The sequence below is a fragment of the Schistocerca serialis genome, chromosome 6 (assembly GCF_023864345.2).
Source record: "Schistocerca serialis cubense isolate TAMUIC-IGC-003099 chromosome 6, iqSchSeri2.2, whole genome shotgun sequence".
NCBI classification, from domain to species: domain Eukaryota; kingdom Metazoa; phylum Arthropoda; class Insecta; order Orthoptera; family Acrididae; genus Schistocerca; species Schistocerca serialis.
Window position 1 is genome coordinate 627083626 of NC_064643.1, and position 19866 is coordinate 627103491.

Below are 19866 nucleotides of genomic sequence, written 5' to 3' on the forward strand. Positions count from 1 at the left end.
AACGTTGCTTCATCGGTAAATAACACAGAGGATGGAAATGTAGGATACATTTCACACTGTTCCAGGTACCACCGCGAAAACTGTACTCTGGGTGGATAATCAACTGGTTCCAGGTTGAGGACACGCTGCAAGTGCAATGGACGTAAAAACTGCACTCGGAGGACTGTTCTTACATTCGTCTGTTTCGTCCCCATGTTACGTGGAATTGCACGAGTGCTGATTGAAGGATACCGCTCCACATGCTGCAAGACAACTTCCTCAAATTGCAGCGTTCTTACCGAGCGAAGGCGTCCCTGTCCAGCTAATCTGCTAAATGACCCGGTCTCACGCAGACGTTGGTACACAGCAGCAAAGGTCGTATGATGCGGGATACGGCGATTAGGATATTGTTGTTGATAAACCCGCTGTGCAGCTCGTCCGTTGTGGTGCGCTACGTAGTACGCACCAACCATATCAGTGTACTCACTCCAGGAGTATCGATCCATTAGTAAACAGAGACAATGCACTACTACACTGGTGGGCAGCAGTTGCCTACAACTGAAGAGCGTAATACGCCCTCTAACAACTGAAGATCGTAACACGGCCTCTAACGACTGAAGAGCGTAATACGGCCTCCACCGGTTTAAAAAATCCTCATAGGAAAAAAATGATATTAGGGAAAAATATTTGTTTTGATGTCGCCTACAACCTCCCAGAATTTGTCGGTTTAAATATTTTTCATCCTGTATATCTATAGCAGCGTAGCATTCCTCCTATATTCAGGGCTAAGAGTCCCAACAGTTGGGCGTTTGTACTGTGAAAAGCGGACAACTCTCCGAAGTAAATTACGTGAGATTCGGAAGACTACAGCATGTCCCATTTCAAACTGGTACCGCTTCTTCAAAATGTCTTCCGCTTTCTTCTACACACGCATAAACACATCGAATCATGGTCTGTCGCGCCATTTGAGATATATCCGAGCAGTGTCGAATGGTTTCGCAAACGTCTATGACAGGTTTCCAAAGTGTCTGTACACTAGCAATGCATCTTGCACAGTGCGGTAGAGTCCAAAAAGTATAGTTCAGATTGTTCGCTTCAGTCACTGGGGCACACCCTAATAATACAAGAGAAAAATATTCTGGCGTTTCTAGGAGGTTCAGTCTGGAACCGCGCGACGGCTACGGTCGCAGGTTCGACCTGCCTCCGGCATGGATGTGTGTGATGTCCTTAGGTTAGTTAGGTTTAAGTAGTTCTAAGTTTTAGGGGACTGGCGACATCAGATGTTAAGTCCCATAGTGCTCAGAGCAATTTGAACCATTTGAAAAATATTCTCAAGAAAGGTCTTGTAGAGCAACATCTGTAACATGTGCTCGGAGAACATACAGTACTACAAGACAGTCTGTTATAATTTAAGCCCACTCTCTAATCGCAAACTGGTGCTGATGTGGTGTTTGAAGTGAACTATAATGGCTTTAAACTCCCGGTAAATACTGTGTAACTGCATGAGTGTCTAGGAATAATCAGAAATATTAAGTTACTTGTTTTGAGCTCCTAAACCGAGAAGTTTGTAAAATTCTGTTTCATTAATAACTCAAAAGGGTAGTTTTTTCAAACAGAGGAAGGATACTTTTTTTCAAGGTTTGATCGTTTTTTTGTAACATTTAGCTACGCCTTCCAGATACTTCTCTTCATAGTGGCCGCTCCTACTTAGAAATGCACCAATAGCGTTTTACCAAGTTTCCAATACCCTCGTCATAGAAGGCAGCGACCTGTGCTTTCCATGAAATCCCTACACTGTTCTGCAGCTCGTTGTCTGTGCCAAAATATTGTCCTCACAGCCATCGGTTAAGATGAGAAAAGAGATGAAAACACAGGGAGCCTATGGTGCATTATGAAACGCTTTCCAGTGAAAATGCTGCCGGAGTGCCATTGTTGCAGCTGCAGCGTGCGGAGGAGGCTTGCCATGAAGAAGGCCGATGCCTGATGACAATATCTCTCTTCGCTGGTTCTGGATTGGCCTTTGCGGACGATTTTCTCGAATTTCTGAACCACTCGCTGATCAAGATATCTGTTGATATTCCATTCCTTCCCTGCCCGTCTGCATCACGAACGCCTGTACATCCCGATTCAAAGTTCCTGCGTATTGCTGCACTTAGCTGTCACGCACGACAGTTACGTTATGAGGAGTGCATGAAATCTGGCTAAATCCCGCAACATGACGAAATCGAATGACACATTTGACGGAAGACACTGCTGTTCTAGGCACCTGGACGAGCTCGCTGTGCGCTCAGAACCGAAAGGAGTGACGGGACGCTATCGACAGGCATACTAGAGGTACTGTGCAATCCATCTGCACAAAGGTCCATCGAATTTTTACTGTGCTTTTAATTTCGTGAACGATCGGACCTTTAAAAAAAAGCATTTACTTGTTTGTGTGTGAGCAACCGAAGTTTAGTAAAAGTAGTTCTCACATACCCCTTAGACAACGCTAGTCTGCTTCGTTGCCATTTTTCTTGTGAAAGCCATAAGGCAGAGGCACGTTAACAACTAATTTCTGACAATGGATCAGGCGCGAGGTTCGTCGTTTTCTCAATATTCGCGTCGGCAAGCAAGAACTGGTTTTTATTGCAATTGTCTGGAGAGTAGAGAGGATCTCAGATGAGGCCTCACGCCACGAGAATCTGTCTTCAGTGCCGCAGAGCGGCAGACAAGTGAAGTTCAAAGGCGAGAGTAGACAGGCGGAAGATTCGCAGGTAGCCGTTACGAAGGAATCAGTCGCGTTGTCGCTGGGAATATTAATACTAGCAGGGTAAGGAAATGCTGCCCTCTACATGATCTTATCTGGCGTCTGCTACTATGACTGTATATAATGAGTAACCAATTTTAACGAAATTTCGAGCATTGAAGACAGACTTTCTGTCAGAGCAGTGGCAAAGTACTGTCAATGACTGGAAAAGTCGTCATCCTTGTTGCCCAGAATGTGTCACCAGCATTTCTAGATTCCCCATCTGCCTGATGCCTCTCATTACAAAGCCAAGTAGACGTTCTATCACATTCACAGTGGCTGCTATAAAATCCATGTGCAGACTATCTTTGCATTTCTGCAGCAAGTGTGTCTCCCATATTCAAGATGTTAAGCCACTTGTCTCCTACCGCCAACGTCCCTAGGCGGCTGTCATTTAGTTGCTGGAGCCTCCGTTTCGTCAAGAGTCATAGCTGAAGGAGGCCATTTCCCATGCGTTGCTGAGCTGGAATCCACTGTCCTGCTTTCCTGGAGCGTTCACATCGCGCGTTTCTACACACTTTCATAACACAGTCCGAGTAAATTGTAGGCCGGGTGAATAACTTCGTACTTTTGCATTCATTCTAGGTCTCTGGGAACTAGTGATGAGAAGACAGCTGGGTTGCAAGAGCAACTTACACGGTTCGTCAACGTTGCTGATTGCGAAGACGATGTAGGAGACGATGTAGGAGACACATCACATCTGCGGAGGCCCACATCATCTTTGGCCCGATGATTCACTCTTGGTTGGAGGGCTAAAGATTCACTTGGTCTTATTCATTTCTAATATCCTGCTGATTTCTAACGATATATGGCAACTGCGGGAATATGCAGTTTCTTCGACGAACCTGTGTTGCAGCATAGCTGAGAACCTGCAGAGAAGCACTGTCGCCACAATGGTATTTCTTTAGAAAACGGACGAGGAGGATCAATTTTTAATGTGTAGTCAACGTCGAGGTCATTGGAGCATGAGTTCGTAGGAGAAGTAAAAATTCTCGCGCGACTTCGAAAGTAACTATCTCTCTATTCGCCTTAAGGGTCCAGACTACAAAATAAACGACTTATACATTTAAAAAAAACTAATAAATCATTCAACGTAGATCTTCTGTGCATTATTTATTGATTCTTGGATTTAAGAAATTCATTTTTCATTAAGCCCCCCATCCGAGAAGTTAAAGTCTGTCTGTCCAAAATGAGGTGTGTCCATGACGGAAGTCTTGCAATCTGAAAACTTTATTTGAAAACTGTTTTCTCAGGCTATAGGATACTGCATACGCAGTTATAACACTTTCTTTTTAATTTGATAAAATAATAAAATGGCGGGCGTTTGAAACTAAGATGCAGTGTGTCGTGTGTTTTTGGTCACGTTTTTTCAGTAATTAATGAGTAAATTAAAATAAAAAATACCCTTTTACTTCTTGCAGACAAGTCTGAGGATTAATTCAATCTAATTTCAGACAGACATCTTTATTAACGTGCCCGCAATCCATTCCGTTTGCTTGAAACACACTGACGGAATTGATTGCAGGCACACTAATAAAAACGTCTTTCTGAAATTTGGCTGAATTATTCCGCGGTTGTGTCCGCAAGGACTAACAGGATATTTTTTAACTTATTCATTAGTTATTTCTAATTTAAAAACCGCTAAGTAGTATCGAAAGAAAGTTAATAATGAAGAGCCTGTGTTAAATGTGATATCGAACGAGGTCTGGAGAACGGACGGGCGAAATCGGAGATGCAAAGCACGCAGCACATCTGCAGCAATACAAATAATTTGTTTCGCAGTAAAAGTGCCTGGCGTTCAATATCCCTGTATGGCGGACGTATTTCTGTCTGTTGCTAACATGCATCAGATCAGTGTTTGGTATTACAGTGAATGCATTGTAGTGAACTGTAGATATTGCAGCACATTTATGCTTTGCTATAATTCCGTTGATTCAGTTTCATTGTTTAAGAGAATATATAAATCACTAATTTCCAGTATGTTTTCGTTAATCATTTTCCATCACACTGCCCTTAAGTGGGACACAGTATAAATCGCGATTGGAAGAAACAGCATAGTGATTTGATAACAAATCTGTATAAAACAACTTTGAACAGTAGTATCTCGGTAATCTTAATGAAACAACTATAATAAATGTATCATAATTATTGTGTTGTCGACCTAAGTACAGTGTGAATGTATATACGCACAAATACGCCCACATGAAAAGGAGAGAGAGTGAACGCATCGTTGTATTCCATTTTCAACTTTCATGCAATCGGCAATATTTTGTTGTCTCTTTGATGGCGATTACTATTATGCAGCTTATTATCTTTTGTCATTCTATGAGCACCAGCAGTTTTTTTCTGTTGATTCTGCTTTTCGAAATTTGGTGGTGAAGTTTTGGTTGTTCATTTGGCTACCACACTATTGCGAGTGCAACGTCAGATGCGGTGTTAATGGAGTCCAGTTATTACTAGTTCGACCGGCTTTTATTACAGGGAATACGTTAACCAACGGGAGGATCTGTCTAAATACGTGCGTCTGTACAGCTTTACTAAAATAAAAGACACGTTGTTCAGAACGTCCCAAGGTGTCTGTCTAACAATAAAAGACACCTTAGCAATGCAATGTGCAGCCATTTTAAGCTACTGAATAGATGATGCTGATTAGTTGTGTACCTCAGTATTACTGCCCTCTACTGGCTAGAGTTTGTGTGTGTGTAAGTTTAGAGCGCCCACAGTCTATTAGCAGCACTTGTTATGCACGTAAGTGTACAGATTATTTGCCGCTGATACATATTTGAAGATTTGTTAGGGCACTCAGTCATACTATTTTTAATGTATTCTTTGGTTTTATGTATTTTATGAAGTGCCAAAGAAACGGATACAGGCATGCGTATTCAAATACGGAGATATGAGTACGTAAACAGCCAAATACGGCGCTGCGGTCGGCAACGCCTATATAAAAACAAGAGTCGGGCACACATGTTAAATCGGTTACTGCTGCTACAATGGCAGGTTATCGAGATTTAAGTGATTTTTAACCAGTTTTAATAGTCGGCGCGCGAACGATGGGGCACAGCGTCGCAAAGGTAGCGATGAAGTGGGGATTTTCCCGTACGACCATTTCACGAGTGTACCGTGAATATCAGAAATCGGGTAAGACATCAAATCTCCGACATCGCTGCTGCCGGAGAAAGATCCTGCAAGAAGGGGACAAACGACAACTGATGAGAATCGTTCAGCGTGACAGAAGTGCAACCCTTCCGCAAATTTCCGCAGATTTTAATGCGGGGTCATCAACAAGTGTCGGCGTGCAAACCATTCAACGAAACATCATCGATATGGGCTTTCGAAGCCAAATGCCCACTCGTGTATTCTTGATGACGGCACGACACAAAGCTTTACGTCCCACCTGGGCCCGTCAACACCGGCATTGGACTGTTTATGACTGAAAACATGTTGCCTGGTCGGACGGATGGATGTGTACGGGTATGGAGACAACCTCACGAAACCATGCATCCTGCATGTTAGCAGGGGACTGTTCAAGCTGATGGTGGCTCTGTAATGGTGTGTATTGTGTGCAGTTGGAGAGATATGGGACCCCTGATACGTCTAGATACGACTCTGACTGGTGACACATACGTAAGTATTCTGTGTTATCACCTGCATCCATTCGTGTCCATTGTGCATTCCGACAGACTTGGGCAATTCCAGCAGGACAATGCAACACCCCACACGTCCAGAATTGCTACAGAGTGGCTCCAGGAACACTCTTCTGCGTTCAAACACTTCCACGGGCCACCAAACTCCTCAGACGTGAATATTATTGAGCATATTTGGGATACCTTGCAACGTGCTGTTCAGAAGAGATCTCCATCCCCTCGTAATCTTATGGATTCATGGACAGCTCTGCAGCGTTCATGGTGTCAGTTGCCTCCAGCACTACTTCTAACAGTAGTCGAGTCCATGCCACGTCGTGTTGCGGCACTTCTTCGTGTTCGCGGGGGCCCTACAGGATATTAAGCTAGTGTACCAGTTTCTTTGCGTCTTTACGGTAGAGTTTCTGTATATTTGCCCTTCAAGCTATTGAATTTATAACTGTCAGATTAGTGTTTTTTTCGCCTGCGTTCTGCGTTCAAGTTCGACGACTGTCAGAGCTCAACTGCACGTCAAGATACTGATGGGCTGTGCCGTCCAACATGTTAATAACGACGGCAAGGTGGACCATTGCAACCTGTGGCACCACAGGGGTCTCCCGGCCACCAATGCCATACGCTCATTATTATTATTGTTACAAGACCCTCTTCCCGCCCAGCCTGGCTGGACGTCTCCAAAGCAGTGAAGCAGCTTTTGCTTTCTTTAAGTCAAGATCTCCCTGAGCTGCGCAATAAATATTTTTATCATACAACTGTATTGAGTGGAACGTGGAGTAATAAATGCCTAATATATTTTCTACTCAGGACAAGAGGCTCTGTGGTACACTACCCTATTGTCAAATTTCCTTTTTCCATGAGAAATGCAAATTAATAACGCATTTCCTTGTTTTAACCTATTTGGTTCCCAATCAGCTGTTTTCGCTCCAGGTGAGCTGTGCTCCAACCCAATGCATCTGATCACTGCAAGTTAAACTTCAGCGGTCTCGCGACCATGTTGTTGTTGTGGTCTTCAGTCCTGAGACTGGTTTGATGCAGCTCTCCATGCTACTCTATCCTGTGCAAGCTTTTTCATCTCCCAGTACCTACTGCAACCTACATCCTTCTGAATGTGCTTAGTGTATTCATCTCTTGGTCTCCCCCTACGATTTTTACCCTCCACGCTGCCCTCCAATACTAAATTGGTGATCCCTTGATGCCTCAGAACATGTCCTACCAACCGATCCCTTCTTCTGGTCAAGTTGTGCCACAAACTTCTCTTCTCCCCAATCCTATTCAATACTTCCTCATTAGTTATGTGATCTACCCATCTAATCTTCAGCATTCTTCTGTAGCACCACATTTCGAAAGCTTCTATTCTCTTCTTGTCCAAACTATTTATCGTCCGTGTTTCACTTCCATACATGGCTACACTCCATACGAATACTTTCAGAAATGACTTCCTGACACTTAAATCAATACTGGATGTTAACAAATTTCTCTTCTTCAGAAACGCTTTCCTTGCGATTGCCAGCCTACATTTTATATCGTCTCTACTTCGACCATCATCAGTTATTTTGCTCCCCAAATAGCAAAACTCCTTTACTACTTTAAGTGCCTCATTTCCTAATCTAATTCCCTCAGCATCACCCGACTTAATTAGACTACATTCCATTATCCTTGTTTTGCTTTTGTTGATGTTCATCTTATATCCTCCTTTCAAGACATTGTCCATTCCATTCAACTGCTCTTCCAAGTCCTTTGCTGTCTCTGACAGAATTACAATGTCATCGGCGAACCTCAAAGTTTTTATTTCTTCTCCATGAATTTTAATACCTACTCCGAATTTTTCTTTTGTTTCCTTTACTGCTTGCTCAATATACAGATTGAACAACATCGGGGAGAGGCTACAACCCTGTCTTATTCCCTTCCCAACCAGTGCTTCCCTTTCATGTCCCTCGACTCTTATAACTGCCATCTGGTTTCTGTACAAATTGTAAATAGCCTTTCGCTCCCTGTATTTTACCCCTGCCACCTTTAGAATTTGAAAGAGAGTATTCCAATCAACATTGTCAAAAGCTTTCTCTAAGTCTACAAATGCTAGAAACGTAGGTTTGCCTTTCCTTAATCTTTCTTCTAAGATAAGTCGTAAGGTCAGTATTGCCTCACGTGTTCCAATGTTGCTACGGAATCCAAACTGATCTTCCCCGAGGTTGGCTTCTACTAGTTTTTCCATTCGTCTGTAAAGAATTCGTGTTAGTATTTTGCAGCTGTGACTTATTAAGCTGATAGTTCGGTAATTTTCACATCTGTCAACACCTGCTTTCTTTGGGATTGGAATTATTATATTCTTCTTGAAGTCTGAGGGTATTTCGCCTGTTTCATACATCTTGCTCACCAGATGGTAGAGTTTTGTCAGGACTGGCTCTCCCACGGCCGTCAGTAGTTCCAATGGAATATTGTCTACTCCGGGGGCCTTGTTTCGACTCAGGTCTTTCAGTGCTCTGTCAAACTCTTCACGCAGTATCGTATCTCCCATTTCATCTTCTCGCGACCAGAAATCATTAAAATGGGTAACACACATAATATTGAAGGGTGCGTACATAATTTTTGTGTCTAAGATCGTACTTCCACAAAATGTGTCGCCCAGCGTGTGGGGTCGCAAAAACAACAATGGCCATATCTGTGTAGTTTTCATTTGACTCACCCTTATACCAGGCGTTACTCCTGGCTCTGTATTCTATTACAGAAAGGAGGATTCAGACTGAGGGAATGCAAACTACGAGGGACGTTCGATAAGTACCGAAACACATTCTTTGTTGAACAATTTCAGTGGAAAAAATGCGTAATTTGTTGTGAGACATCGTGGAATGTTCCCCTCTCAGCCCCTATAGTTTCAAGCAATTCCGATATGTAGCCTTCAAAATGGCGCCTGTAACGGAGGTGCGTTCCAAGCAGAGAGCTGACATTGTGTTTCTTTTGGTGGAGAACGAGAGCATCTCAGATATTCCTAGGCGCTTGCAGGATGTCTATGGAGACCTGACAGTGAACGAAAGCATGGTGAGTCGTTGGGCGAGGGGTCTGTTATCATCGCAACCAACTCGCCCAAGTCTGCCAGATCTCCCGCGTGCAGGGCGGCCGCATACACGGCTGTGATTCCTGCAGTGTTGGAACGTGCGGACACTCACTCGAGGTCATTGACTGATCCCAGTGTGAGCGTGGGATTGATCTGTTATTCTGCGCAACGGATTAATCTGAGATGTACCCTTTACCCTGTGGCTCCTGCAAGATGCAATTTCCACCCCCACACTACTACAGAAGTCAGACAGACGATCCTAACGTTCTAAATAGAAATGCCTGAAAAACTTTCAGCAATAAATATCTTCTGGAGTCGTCCACTGTAAGGAAATGACACAAAAATTCACAAAATTTCTTACGTAACTAGTGGGATACTTGGGTACTGGAGTAGTGCTAGTTAGTGTAAGAAAAACTGAAACTAACGAAAATTATTATTTATTTTGCAAAAATTCTGAGAAATCACAATGGCACTTTTAGTTATGAATTTAACACGTTATTTCCTGGTTCTTTTGGGAATGTGAAGTTACCTCTCAAGGATAGGATACGCTAATGAAATTTCCATACAAAGTTTAAGATTGTTATTGACTTGGCAGAATGGCTGAGAGCCGTGCCTACTCAAATTGAATAATTATCCTTTAGAATGTTGCTAGGTACGGTCGAGGCTGCCGCGTGTGAAGTGCAGTGAAGTGTACTGTTGTGGAGGAAATATGGGGCTCGCAGTAGCTGTAGCGCACAATACCATAAGCTGCAATGACTGCTGTCTGCGCCGCTCGCTGCTGACAAATAAGATAACTCTCGTTCTATCTGGATTGACCTTCGCCAATCAAACTCTCCCTACCCTATTCGCCCCTAGTCAAACTATTGGCGTGATGCCACTCAAAATTCGCTCGCAAGCGTGTAACTGTAACTCTGTCCGTTCACACGCCACAATAAGCATGGCGGCCAACACAGTGAACAACGCTTAATCGCAAGAAGTCAATATAGAGTTGCACTCCGATTCGCTCTCAACAGAGGTGCTCTCCTGGTGAAGTACTGAGGACAGACTTGTTCCTCGCTCTTAGAATACATGTACGAGCGCACACACTCTCGTTACGTGTTCTCACTCCAAGAGCAACAATGTAACGGCCCCTCTCCACGCCAGACGTGAATGGGTAAATCTTTTGGTCTCTTCCATTACTCCTTCAGCTCAAGGCATCAGGAGTATCGTCTGCAAATCACCATTGCTCTTCTAAAACGGGAGAATGACATTTCGTTTAAGGTGACCAATCCGGAAATCTGTAGCATCGGCGTTTGGCGTTTGCTGTCTCCCTATGAAAACCTCTGAAACTGTGTGCTATGTGTAAAGAATGCGTAGGCTGGTCGCTCCCACACAATGTAGTGGAATTTGCTTTTAAGCCGAACATGGGGTCGTTCCCCCTTTTCACTCGGGCCAATGCTGTCTGCTCTACGGGCGGTCACCGGCCGACATAGATAGACTGAGTCGTCCTCTGAAGGGACCAGCCCTCTGGCGTGCGGTTTGCGTCTCCCAAACTAAAAGCAAGCCCCTGCGGCCGTCGTGTCTCGAATGTGTGTGTGTACACCAGCCTCGAGTATTTCAACCATGGTGCGCTTACTTGTTATTTGCATATCGTTTACATGAATTCATACAACATTGACTTTATCTTACCGAGTTTCGGTTCGAATGAAGCGTCTCGATGTGCGGAATATGATTTTGTGGGCGGAATAAGTAAGCAATGAAGGTCAGGAGACCACGACGTCTTACACCAGTCGAACAATGCAAACGAACTTGTCCTTCTCCAGGACAACGCAAAGCCTTACTGAAAGGAGCTCACAAAACTTCATTGGACTATTCTTCACATCCAACATATAGCCCGAATTTCGCTTCTTCCGACTTCTATTTGTTTGGACCGACTAAGGATGCACTCCGCGGGAGACGTTACACAGATGACGAGGAGGTTACTGACGCAGAAAGACATTGGCTTCGGCGTCGACAAGTAGAGTGGTACAAAGTGGGCATACAAACCCTCCCAGTAAGTTGGCGCAAGGCCGTCGCTTTGAACGGAGAATATGTTGAAATGTAGGGTTTTATAGGCAACAGTGCGGAGAATGATATGGTGTATTGGAACAGCGAAGGAGTCTCGCATTACTGCTTTCACGCCCCTCGCCGGGATGTGGCCACAGTGAGGTCGCAGCACGAGGTACGCACCTTGAGCTTGACGGCCTGCGCGGCGAGCTTGCGGCGGCGCCCCGCGGACACGATGAGAGCGGCGGGCTGGAGCGCGGGGGCGGGCAGCGACGGCACCCCCAGGCCGCCGTACTGGCCGCGCGTCACCTTGACGACGGCGGGCAGCCGCAGCGGCCGCGGCCCGGAGACCAGCTCGCGCAGGTACTGCGCCTCGTCCGACCAGCGCGCCGCCGCGCACACGATCTGCCCGTCCGTCGCCGCCATCCTAGCGACCGCCGGTCCGCCGCATCTGCAACACCCGGGAGGGCGCACTCTCACAGTCCGTTCACCGAAAGATCAGGAATACGCGCCTATATAGGTGACATAAGCTGTATACAGCTTCTCCTAACACTTAGAATACTACATGCGCGCGTCCTCTACATGCGATTTCAGTATGTGAGGACCATTTTCTTTAGAACTACACTAACGGGAAAAAAATCGCAACATCAAGGAGTTTAGCGACATATACGGAAGTTGGTACACAAGTTATTACATTTGAAAGATGATTTGATTCAAATGGCTCTGAGCACTATGGGACTTAACATCTGAGGTCTCCCCTAGACTTAAAACTATTTAAACCTAATGACATCACACACATCCATGGCCGAGGCAGGATTCGAACCTGCGACCCTAGCAGCACAGCGGTTCCGGACTGAAGCGCCTAGAACCGCTCGGTCACAAAAGCTGGCTTAAAAAAAAAAAAACATTCACTGTCTATTGACATGTTATGCGACACAAAGGAATGTAGGAAAGTTCCGTCTCCAGTCAGTAAGGAAATCACTTTATAAACTTCACAAAATCAGACAAACTCACTTCTGAAAGAGAGCGCACTGATGTTTACATTACATCAAATATTACAGAAAAATTTTCTGTTAATAGTCTGGAACCGCGCTACCGCTACGGTCGCAGGTTCGAATCCTGCCTCGGGCATGGATGTGTGTGATGTCCTTAGGTTAGTTAGGTTTAAGTAGTTCTACGTTCTAGGGGACTAATGACCTCAGAAGTTAAGTCCCATAGTGCTAAGAGCCATTTGAACCATTTTGATGCGGATATGGAGGGCCACGCTCTACCGGCGTTGTCAGTTTTCGTGACCTGAAGCTGGTACTTCGCGATTAAGTACCTCTGCAACTGGTCTCACAAGCGCTGAGAGCACTCTGCTTTCCAACAGCGCTCGGTAGACCCGAGCGGTCACCCATCCAAGTGCTAGCCAAGTTCCAAAGCGCTTAACATCGGTAATCTGGCAGGAACCGGTGTTTTCACTGCGTTGATGCCGTTGGCATGTGGCATGGTAATGAGGGGAACTGTCGGAGTTAAAAATCATAGTGGGAGATCAGGGCTTGTTTATACCAAGTAGGTTAACATGGATGAAGACAGCAGTAGATATACATGGAGGGAAAAGTTGTAGTGGTAGATCAGGGCTTGTCTGAAACAAGTATACATGGAGGGAAAAGTTGTAGACTAGAGTGCAGAGCTGCATCGAACCAGTCTTCGTACTGAAGACCACAACAACAAAAATAGTATGTTTAGTTACAGTACACGGCGCTTTTGACACGAAAAACAGGAACCTCCAATGCTGGGAGAGACAGACCTGGCAGTCAAACTCCCGCAGCAGCGCAACAAGTAGAGGCAGTCCGGTGAAAACATCAGGAAACATTCGTGCTGGCGAGCAGAGCGCGTAACCCGTGCCCTGTGCCGGTGGTCAGGAACAAGCCCCAGCTCTGCCGAACCGGATCCAGGATTAGGATCGCCGACACACAGAACGGGATCCGCGCAGCTCGTAAAGCAAACCGGCCGCGCTATCTCGCTCTTGACGCGAAAGAAACGGCCCGCGGAAGCCGTAATACGTGTGTGGCGGGTACGCCGGGGCGTTCAGCTTTCCTGTAAACAAAACGACCGGCCGCCGCCACCAGCGTGGGCTGTCGCAGACCGCAGCGCGACCTTGGCCGGCAGACGCAAAAAGAACGTCCACAGTCGCCGGCGGGACGAGGTGTGAGAATGCGCAAAACAGGGGCCGCGCGTGTTTCGTAACGAGCTGCGACTTTCAGCTGCGCGGCGGAACTAAGTGCTAGGAGTTTTCCAAACAGGGCAGTCTGTTCGTCACGCCTCAGGCACTGTTTCTACTTCAGAACAGATGTGAGAGGCAGTTGTCATACTCACAAGGCAACACGACCACGAAGTGGTTAGACAGGTCACTCGTTCGTAGCTTCTGAATACATCATTAAACTAATATACACGAAAGCAGTAGCTTTATCAACCTTAAATTTTATTTTTAGCTTTGAGTGAACGCTCCATTTACAGATGATGTCGCACAAAATCTCATTTCGAATGAAAATCTTCAAGTATCTCACGGCCCCACGCCATCGCTCGCATAGGGATGGTAAGGTTACTTTTTCAAGTGGCAAGGACTGGACCTCTCTGATTTTCTTTCATCCTTATAGGTGATACAGGCGAGCGCCCCGAAATCAGTTTCCTAAAGCAGCACGACCCAACTCTCAAAACAACTCGAAAAAACTAATTTTGAAAATTAGAAAAATCTCCATTCGCTGCTGAGTAAGTAATGTAGTGGCCGACAGCTGAGCGCCTGGAACTAAAATCCTATAATCGAAAACTAGGTGGGTCGATTCTAGTTAGTAGTAACACTTTTTTTACTTTTTCTTAAATTGTGTATTTATTATCAAATGAAAATGTTGATCAAACATTAAAATTAAACTCTAAAATAAATTAATAGTTAATACAGACAAATGAAGTGCCTCATTCTCAATTAAAATAGTATATAAAATCATAATAATGGTCAATCTCTACACAGAAATAATATTTTATTTTTTGTTTGATGTTTTGCATTTCTGTTTATTCTGAACACTCACATTTTCATGAGATTAGATTCAAAATTTTTAATTAATGTTTCGATTTGCCAATAAAAATTGAATATTATTAAAAGTTTAAAAAAGGTGTACCTTCGAGAATCAAACCAGAGGCCTCCTGATTATACGTTTTCATCGCTACTCATTTTTTCACATCAAAAAAACACATTTTGGTACATAATTTTGTTACCCAAAACAAGTTTCATATAACAATTCTTGTTCTTCTTAAATAAAATATTCATATCGCAATGAAAGTAAAAGAAATTTAAACATGTAAATAAAAAATAAGCGCATTCTCTTCTTCTGAAGACTTTGTGTGGAACATGGTAGTGTCTTATAAATGCAACACGATACCTTTCTTTTCAGCTACCGGTGACTGTATTAATGAGCTTGATATGTTCTCTACTTCAGTACGTAAAATAGCTTGGCGCAGAACGCAGTGATGCAGACCTGATCGTTGATCGCGACTTCCCGTCGTGACATTACGGAATGTCACTCTACTGTTCCACAGAAAGCCACTAATGCGTACCTACAGGTGCTTTACTTTCCACTGAAGTGCTGAAATCCATTCGAGTACGGCGGTCTATCTCATGGTAATGGTGTGCACGTTTAGAAACAACGTCAGAGGTGACTTTCCGATCGGTACAGCAACAGTTACAGTGGCGAGACACCTGCTCGACATATAGGGGTGATGATTAACTTTTTCTGATGTGTGTACCTTGCTGCGTCTGTTCTATTATGTGTTTACGTCGTACTTTTATTCATTTCCTTGGTCGTGTGTACCCAAGTGCACTGCTTTCATTAATTCAAAATTAAACAACCACAGAACAAAGTTAAAGTTCACTAAAACGGAACTAGCTGGTCGGCGTGGGCGATCAGACACTATGGTGGAAGAGTAATACCAGAAAATCCATTAATCCTCTTAAAGTCCTTATCAGCACAGCAACAAAGAGTCCGCATAGCAGTCCGCAGTCGAATACGGCAGACGGAAGCCAGGAGACAGTAGCGGGTCTCGCGGATGACTTCGGGAATCTTCGCTCGGCGAGCGACACGCCCGTGGAGATCCCAGTCGCTGCTCGTAAGGGCATTTCGACCTCCGGATGGCGGAACCTCATAAGGCATCGCGAGCGCTGCCCATCCTAAGCCGCCGTATCCCGCAACCTCTTCGCCGCTATGATGTCGATCAGATCTGTGGCGGGATCGATATCGTCATCCGGGCGAGATATAAGAGTAGTGAAACCAATTACTAGTCTCTTCACAGTAACAGGCCTCTGAGACGTGCACTTGACTGGCCGCAGTCGCAGTATGAGAAATACGGATACATGCTATGACCGATTACACGAATGTCTGTGGCGCTCTACGATGATCATCTCTGGGCGCCTTATGAAAAGACACATCGGCTGATCCAGCCGCCAGTTTCGCAGGGACTGTGGGAGGAGCCAAGACACGCCCGACAGACATATTGCCGTGACGTAGCTAACAAAGTGAGTCTCTGCGACGCGCACACAACGGGTGGACGACACAGTGGAGACACCAACACATTCACACGCCTAGTAGGGTGTAGGAAATCCGTTGCAGTCGTGTCGGAATGGATAAATACACGTCCTGTATCGTTTTATATCATTCATCTCACAAAATTACGTGAAGTTCAGATAACCATGATAGAAGTGGATAGAGATCAGGCACCCGTCTCTCCAAAGTACACTACTGGCCATTAAAATTTCTACACCACGAAGAAATGCAGATCATAAACGGGTATTCATTGGACAGATATATTATACTAGAACTGACATGTGATTACATTTTCACGCAATTTGGGTGCATAGATCCTGAGAAATCAGTACCCAGAACAACCGCCTCCGGCCGTAATAACGGCCTTGATACGCGTGGGCATTGAGTCAAACAGAGACTGGATGGCGTGTACAGGTACAGCTCACCATGCAGCTTCAACACGATACCACAGTTCATCAAGAGTAGTGACTGGGTTATTGTGAGGAGCCAGTTGTTCGGCCATCATAGACCAGACGTTTTCAATTGGTGTGAGATCTGGAGAATGTGCTGGTCAGTGCAGCAGTCGAACATTTACTGTATCCAGAAAGACCGTACAGGACCGGCAACATGCGGTCGTGCGTTATCCTGCTCAAATGTAGGGTTTCGCAGGGATCGAATGAAGGGTAGAGCCACGGGTCGTAACACATCTGAAATGTAACGTCCACTGTTTTAAGTGCCGTCAATGCGAACAAGAGGTGACCGAGACGTGTAACCCATACCATCACGCCAGGTGATACGCCAGTATGGCGATGACGAATACACGGTTCCAAAGTGCGTTCACTGCGATGTCGCCAAACACGGATGCAACCATCGTCATGCTGTAAACAGAACCTGGATTCATCCGAAAAAATGACGTTTTGCCATTCGTGCACCCATGTTCGTCGTTGAGTACACCATCGCAGGCGCTCCTATTTGTGACGCAGCGTCAAGGGTAGCCGCAGCCATGGTCTCCGAGCTGATAGTCCATGCTGCTGCAAACGTCGTCAAACTGTTCGTGCAAATGGTTGCTGTCTTGCAAATGTCCCCATCTGTTGACTCAGGGATCGAGACGTGGCTGCACGATCCGTTACGGCCATGCGGATAAGATGCCTGTCATCTCGACTGCTTAGTGATACGAGGCCGTTGGGACCCAGCACGGTGTTCCGTATTACCCTCCTGAACCCACCGATTCCATATTCTACTAACAGTCATTGGATCTCGACCAACGCGAGCAGCAATGTCACGATACGATAAACCGCAATCGCTATAGGCTACAATCCGACCTTTATCAAAGTAGGAAACGTGATGGTACGCATTTTTCTTCCTTACACAAGGCATCACAACAACGTTTCACCAGGCAACGCCGGTCAGCTGCTGTTTGTGTATGAGAAATCGGTTGTAAGCGTTCCTCGTGTCAGCACGTTGTAGGTGTCGCCACCGGCGCCAACCTTGTGTGACTGCTCTGAAAAGCTAATCATTTGCATATCACAGCATCTTCTTCCTGTCGGTTAAATTTCTTGTCTGTAGCACGTCATCTTTGTGGTGTAGCAATTTTAATGGCCAGTAGTGTAGATCACAAAGGCTCATTAATATTGAGATCTTGTGGCTGGGGAGATACGACATTTCGTCCTCGAGCTCACAAAACCAGTCCCGGACGATGCGAGCTGTGTGAACAGGGGTCCTGTCCTCTTGGAACACATCATCACCATAGAGGAACAAACACAGTACCGTGGAATGGATCTGAGCAGCGAAAATCCTTAAAGGTAATGTGACTTTGTGGTGTAAAAATGCAACAGATTTAACACAACAATATAATGAAAATTATAGTTGCTATTCACCATAAGGCGGAGATGGCAATCTAGCGCCAGCTGCCAGAGACTGTGGTCATGTGTGTGTGAGTTGCGTTTTAGTGTATGCATGAGTGTATGTTGTCTAATTTTGACACAGGCCTTGTTGGTCGAAAACTAATTGTATGACAGTCTTTAGTTGCGCCTTTCTGCGACACGCCATCTGTGCAATAGGGTAGGTAGCAACTATCCTTTTCATTATATTGTTAGATTTCCATCGTTTGAGTCAACCAATTTAATACCGCGATATGTCTGCCCAGATCGTCACCCAACCGCCCCCTCCCCTGCCGATGTTTCACTCTTCACGCAAACTCAGCCAGAAGTTGGAAACAGTGAGAAACAAGACTTATCCGACCACACTTTCATTCAGCACAGGTTTTATCGTTACGACTCCACGTTTCCCTGTAACGGGCATCACTGATGACTGGTATTCGCATTTCAGCTCGTTCTGCAATTCCCTGTGTATAGAGTTCCGTGTTGTTTTGGTACTGGCAGGATTCGCTAGTGCGACATTCAGTTCTGCAGTGACTTGCAACTGTCGTTCTCTTACTTTTCGTTACAGTCCTCTTCAATGACCGCCTTTCACCACCATTCAACACACAGTTTCGTCCGCGTTGTGACCTAGCGGATAATACACTCCTGGAAATTGAAATAAGAACACCGTGAATTCATTGTCCCAGGAAGGGGAAACTTTATTGACACATTCCTGGGGTCAGATACATCACATGATCACACTGACAGAACCACAGGCACATAGACACAGGCAACAGAGCATGCACAATGTCGGCACTAGTACAGTGTATATCCACCTTTCGCAGCAATGCAGGCTGCTATTCTCCCATGGAGACGATCGTAGAGATGCTGGATGTAGTCCTGTGGAACGGCTTGCCATGCCATTTCCACCTGGCGCCTCAGTTGGACCAGCGTTCGTGCTGGACGTGCAGACCGCGTGAGACGACGCTTCATCCAGTCCCAAACATGCTCAATGGGGGACAGATCCGGAGATCTTGCTGGCCAGGGTAGTTGACTTACACCTTCTAGAGCACGTTGGGTGGCACGGGATACGTGCGGACGTACATTGTCCTGTTGGAACAGCACGTTCCCTTGCCGGTGTAGGAATGGTAGAACGATGGGTTCGATGACGGTTTGGATGTACCGTGCACTATTCAGTGTCCCCTCGACGATCACCAGTGGTGTACGGCCAGTGTAGGAGATCGCTTCCCACACCATGATGCCGGGTGTTGGCCCTGTGTGCCTCGGTCGTATGCAGTCCTGATTGTGGCGCTCACCCGCACGGCGCCAAACACGCATACGACCATCATTGGCACCAAGGCAGAAGCGACTCTCATCGCTGAAGACGACACGTCTCCATTCGTCCCTCCATTCACGCCTGTCGCGACACCACTGGAGGCGGGCTGCACGATGTTGGGGCGTGAGCGGAAGACGGCCTAACGGTGTGCGGGACCGTAGCCCAGCTTCATGAAGACGGTTGCGAATGGTCCTCGCCGATACCCCAGGAGCAACAGTGTCCCTAATTTGCTGGGAAGTGGCGGTGCGGTCCCCTACGGCACTGCGTAGGATCCTACGGTCTTGGCGTGCATCCGTGCGTCGCTGCGGTCCGGTCCCAGGTCGACGGGCACGTGCACCTTCCGCCGACCACTGGCGACAACATCGATGTACTGTGGAGACCTCACGCCCCACGTGTTGAGCAATTCGGCGGTACGTCCACCCGGCCTCCCGCATGCCCACTATACGTCCGTCAACTGCACATACGGTTCACGTCCACGCTGTCGCGGCATGCTACCAGTGTTAAAGACTGCGATGGAGCTCCGTATGCCACGGCAAACTGGCTGACACTGACGGCGGCGGTGCACAAATGCTGCGCAGCTAGCGCCATTCGACGGCCAACACCGCGGTTCCTGGTGTGTCCGCTGTGCCGTGCGTG

General features: G+C 46.0%; 1 protein-coding gene across 1 annotated transcript in view; it reads right to left on the minus strand.

Annotated features, from left to right (window-relative positions):
• Positions 1-19866, minus strand: part of LOC126484179 (uncharacterized) — a 179658-nt gene that overhangs the window by 27847 nt on the left and 131945 nt on the right. Inside the window, exon 2 of the mRNA XM_050107589.1 lies at positions 11666-11933. Coding sequence (XP_049963546.1) covers positions 11666-11933 — 268 coding nt within the window. The remainder of the gene's footprint in view (positions 1-11665; positions 11934-19866) is intronic.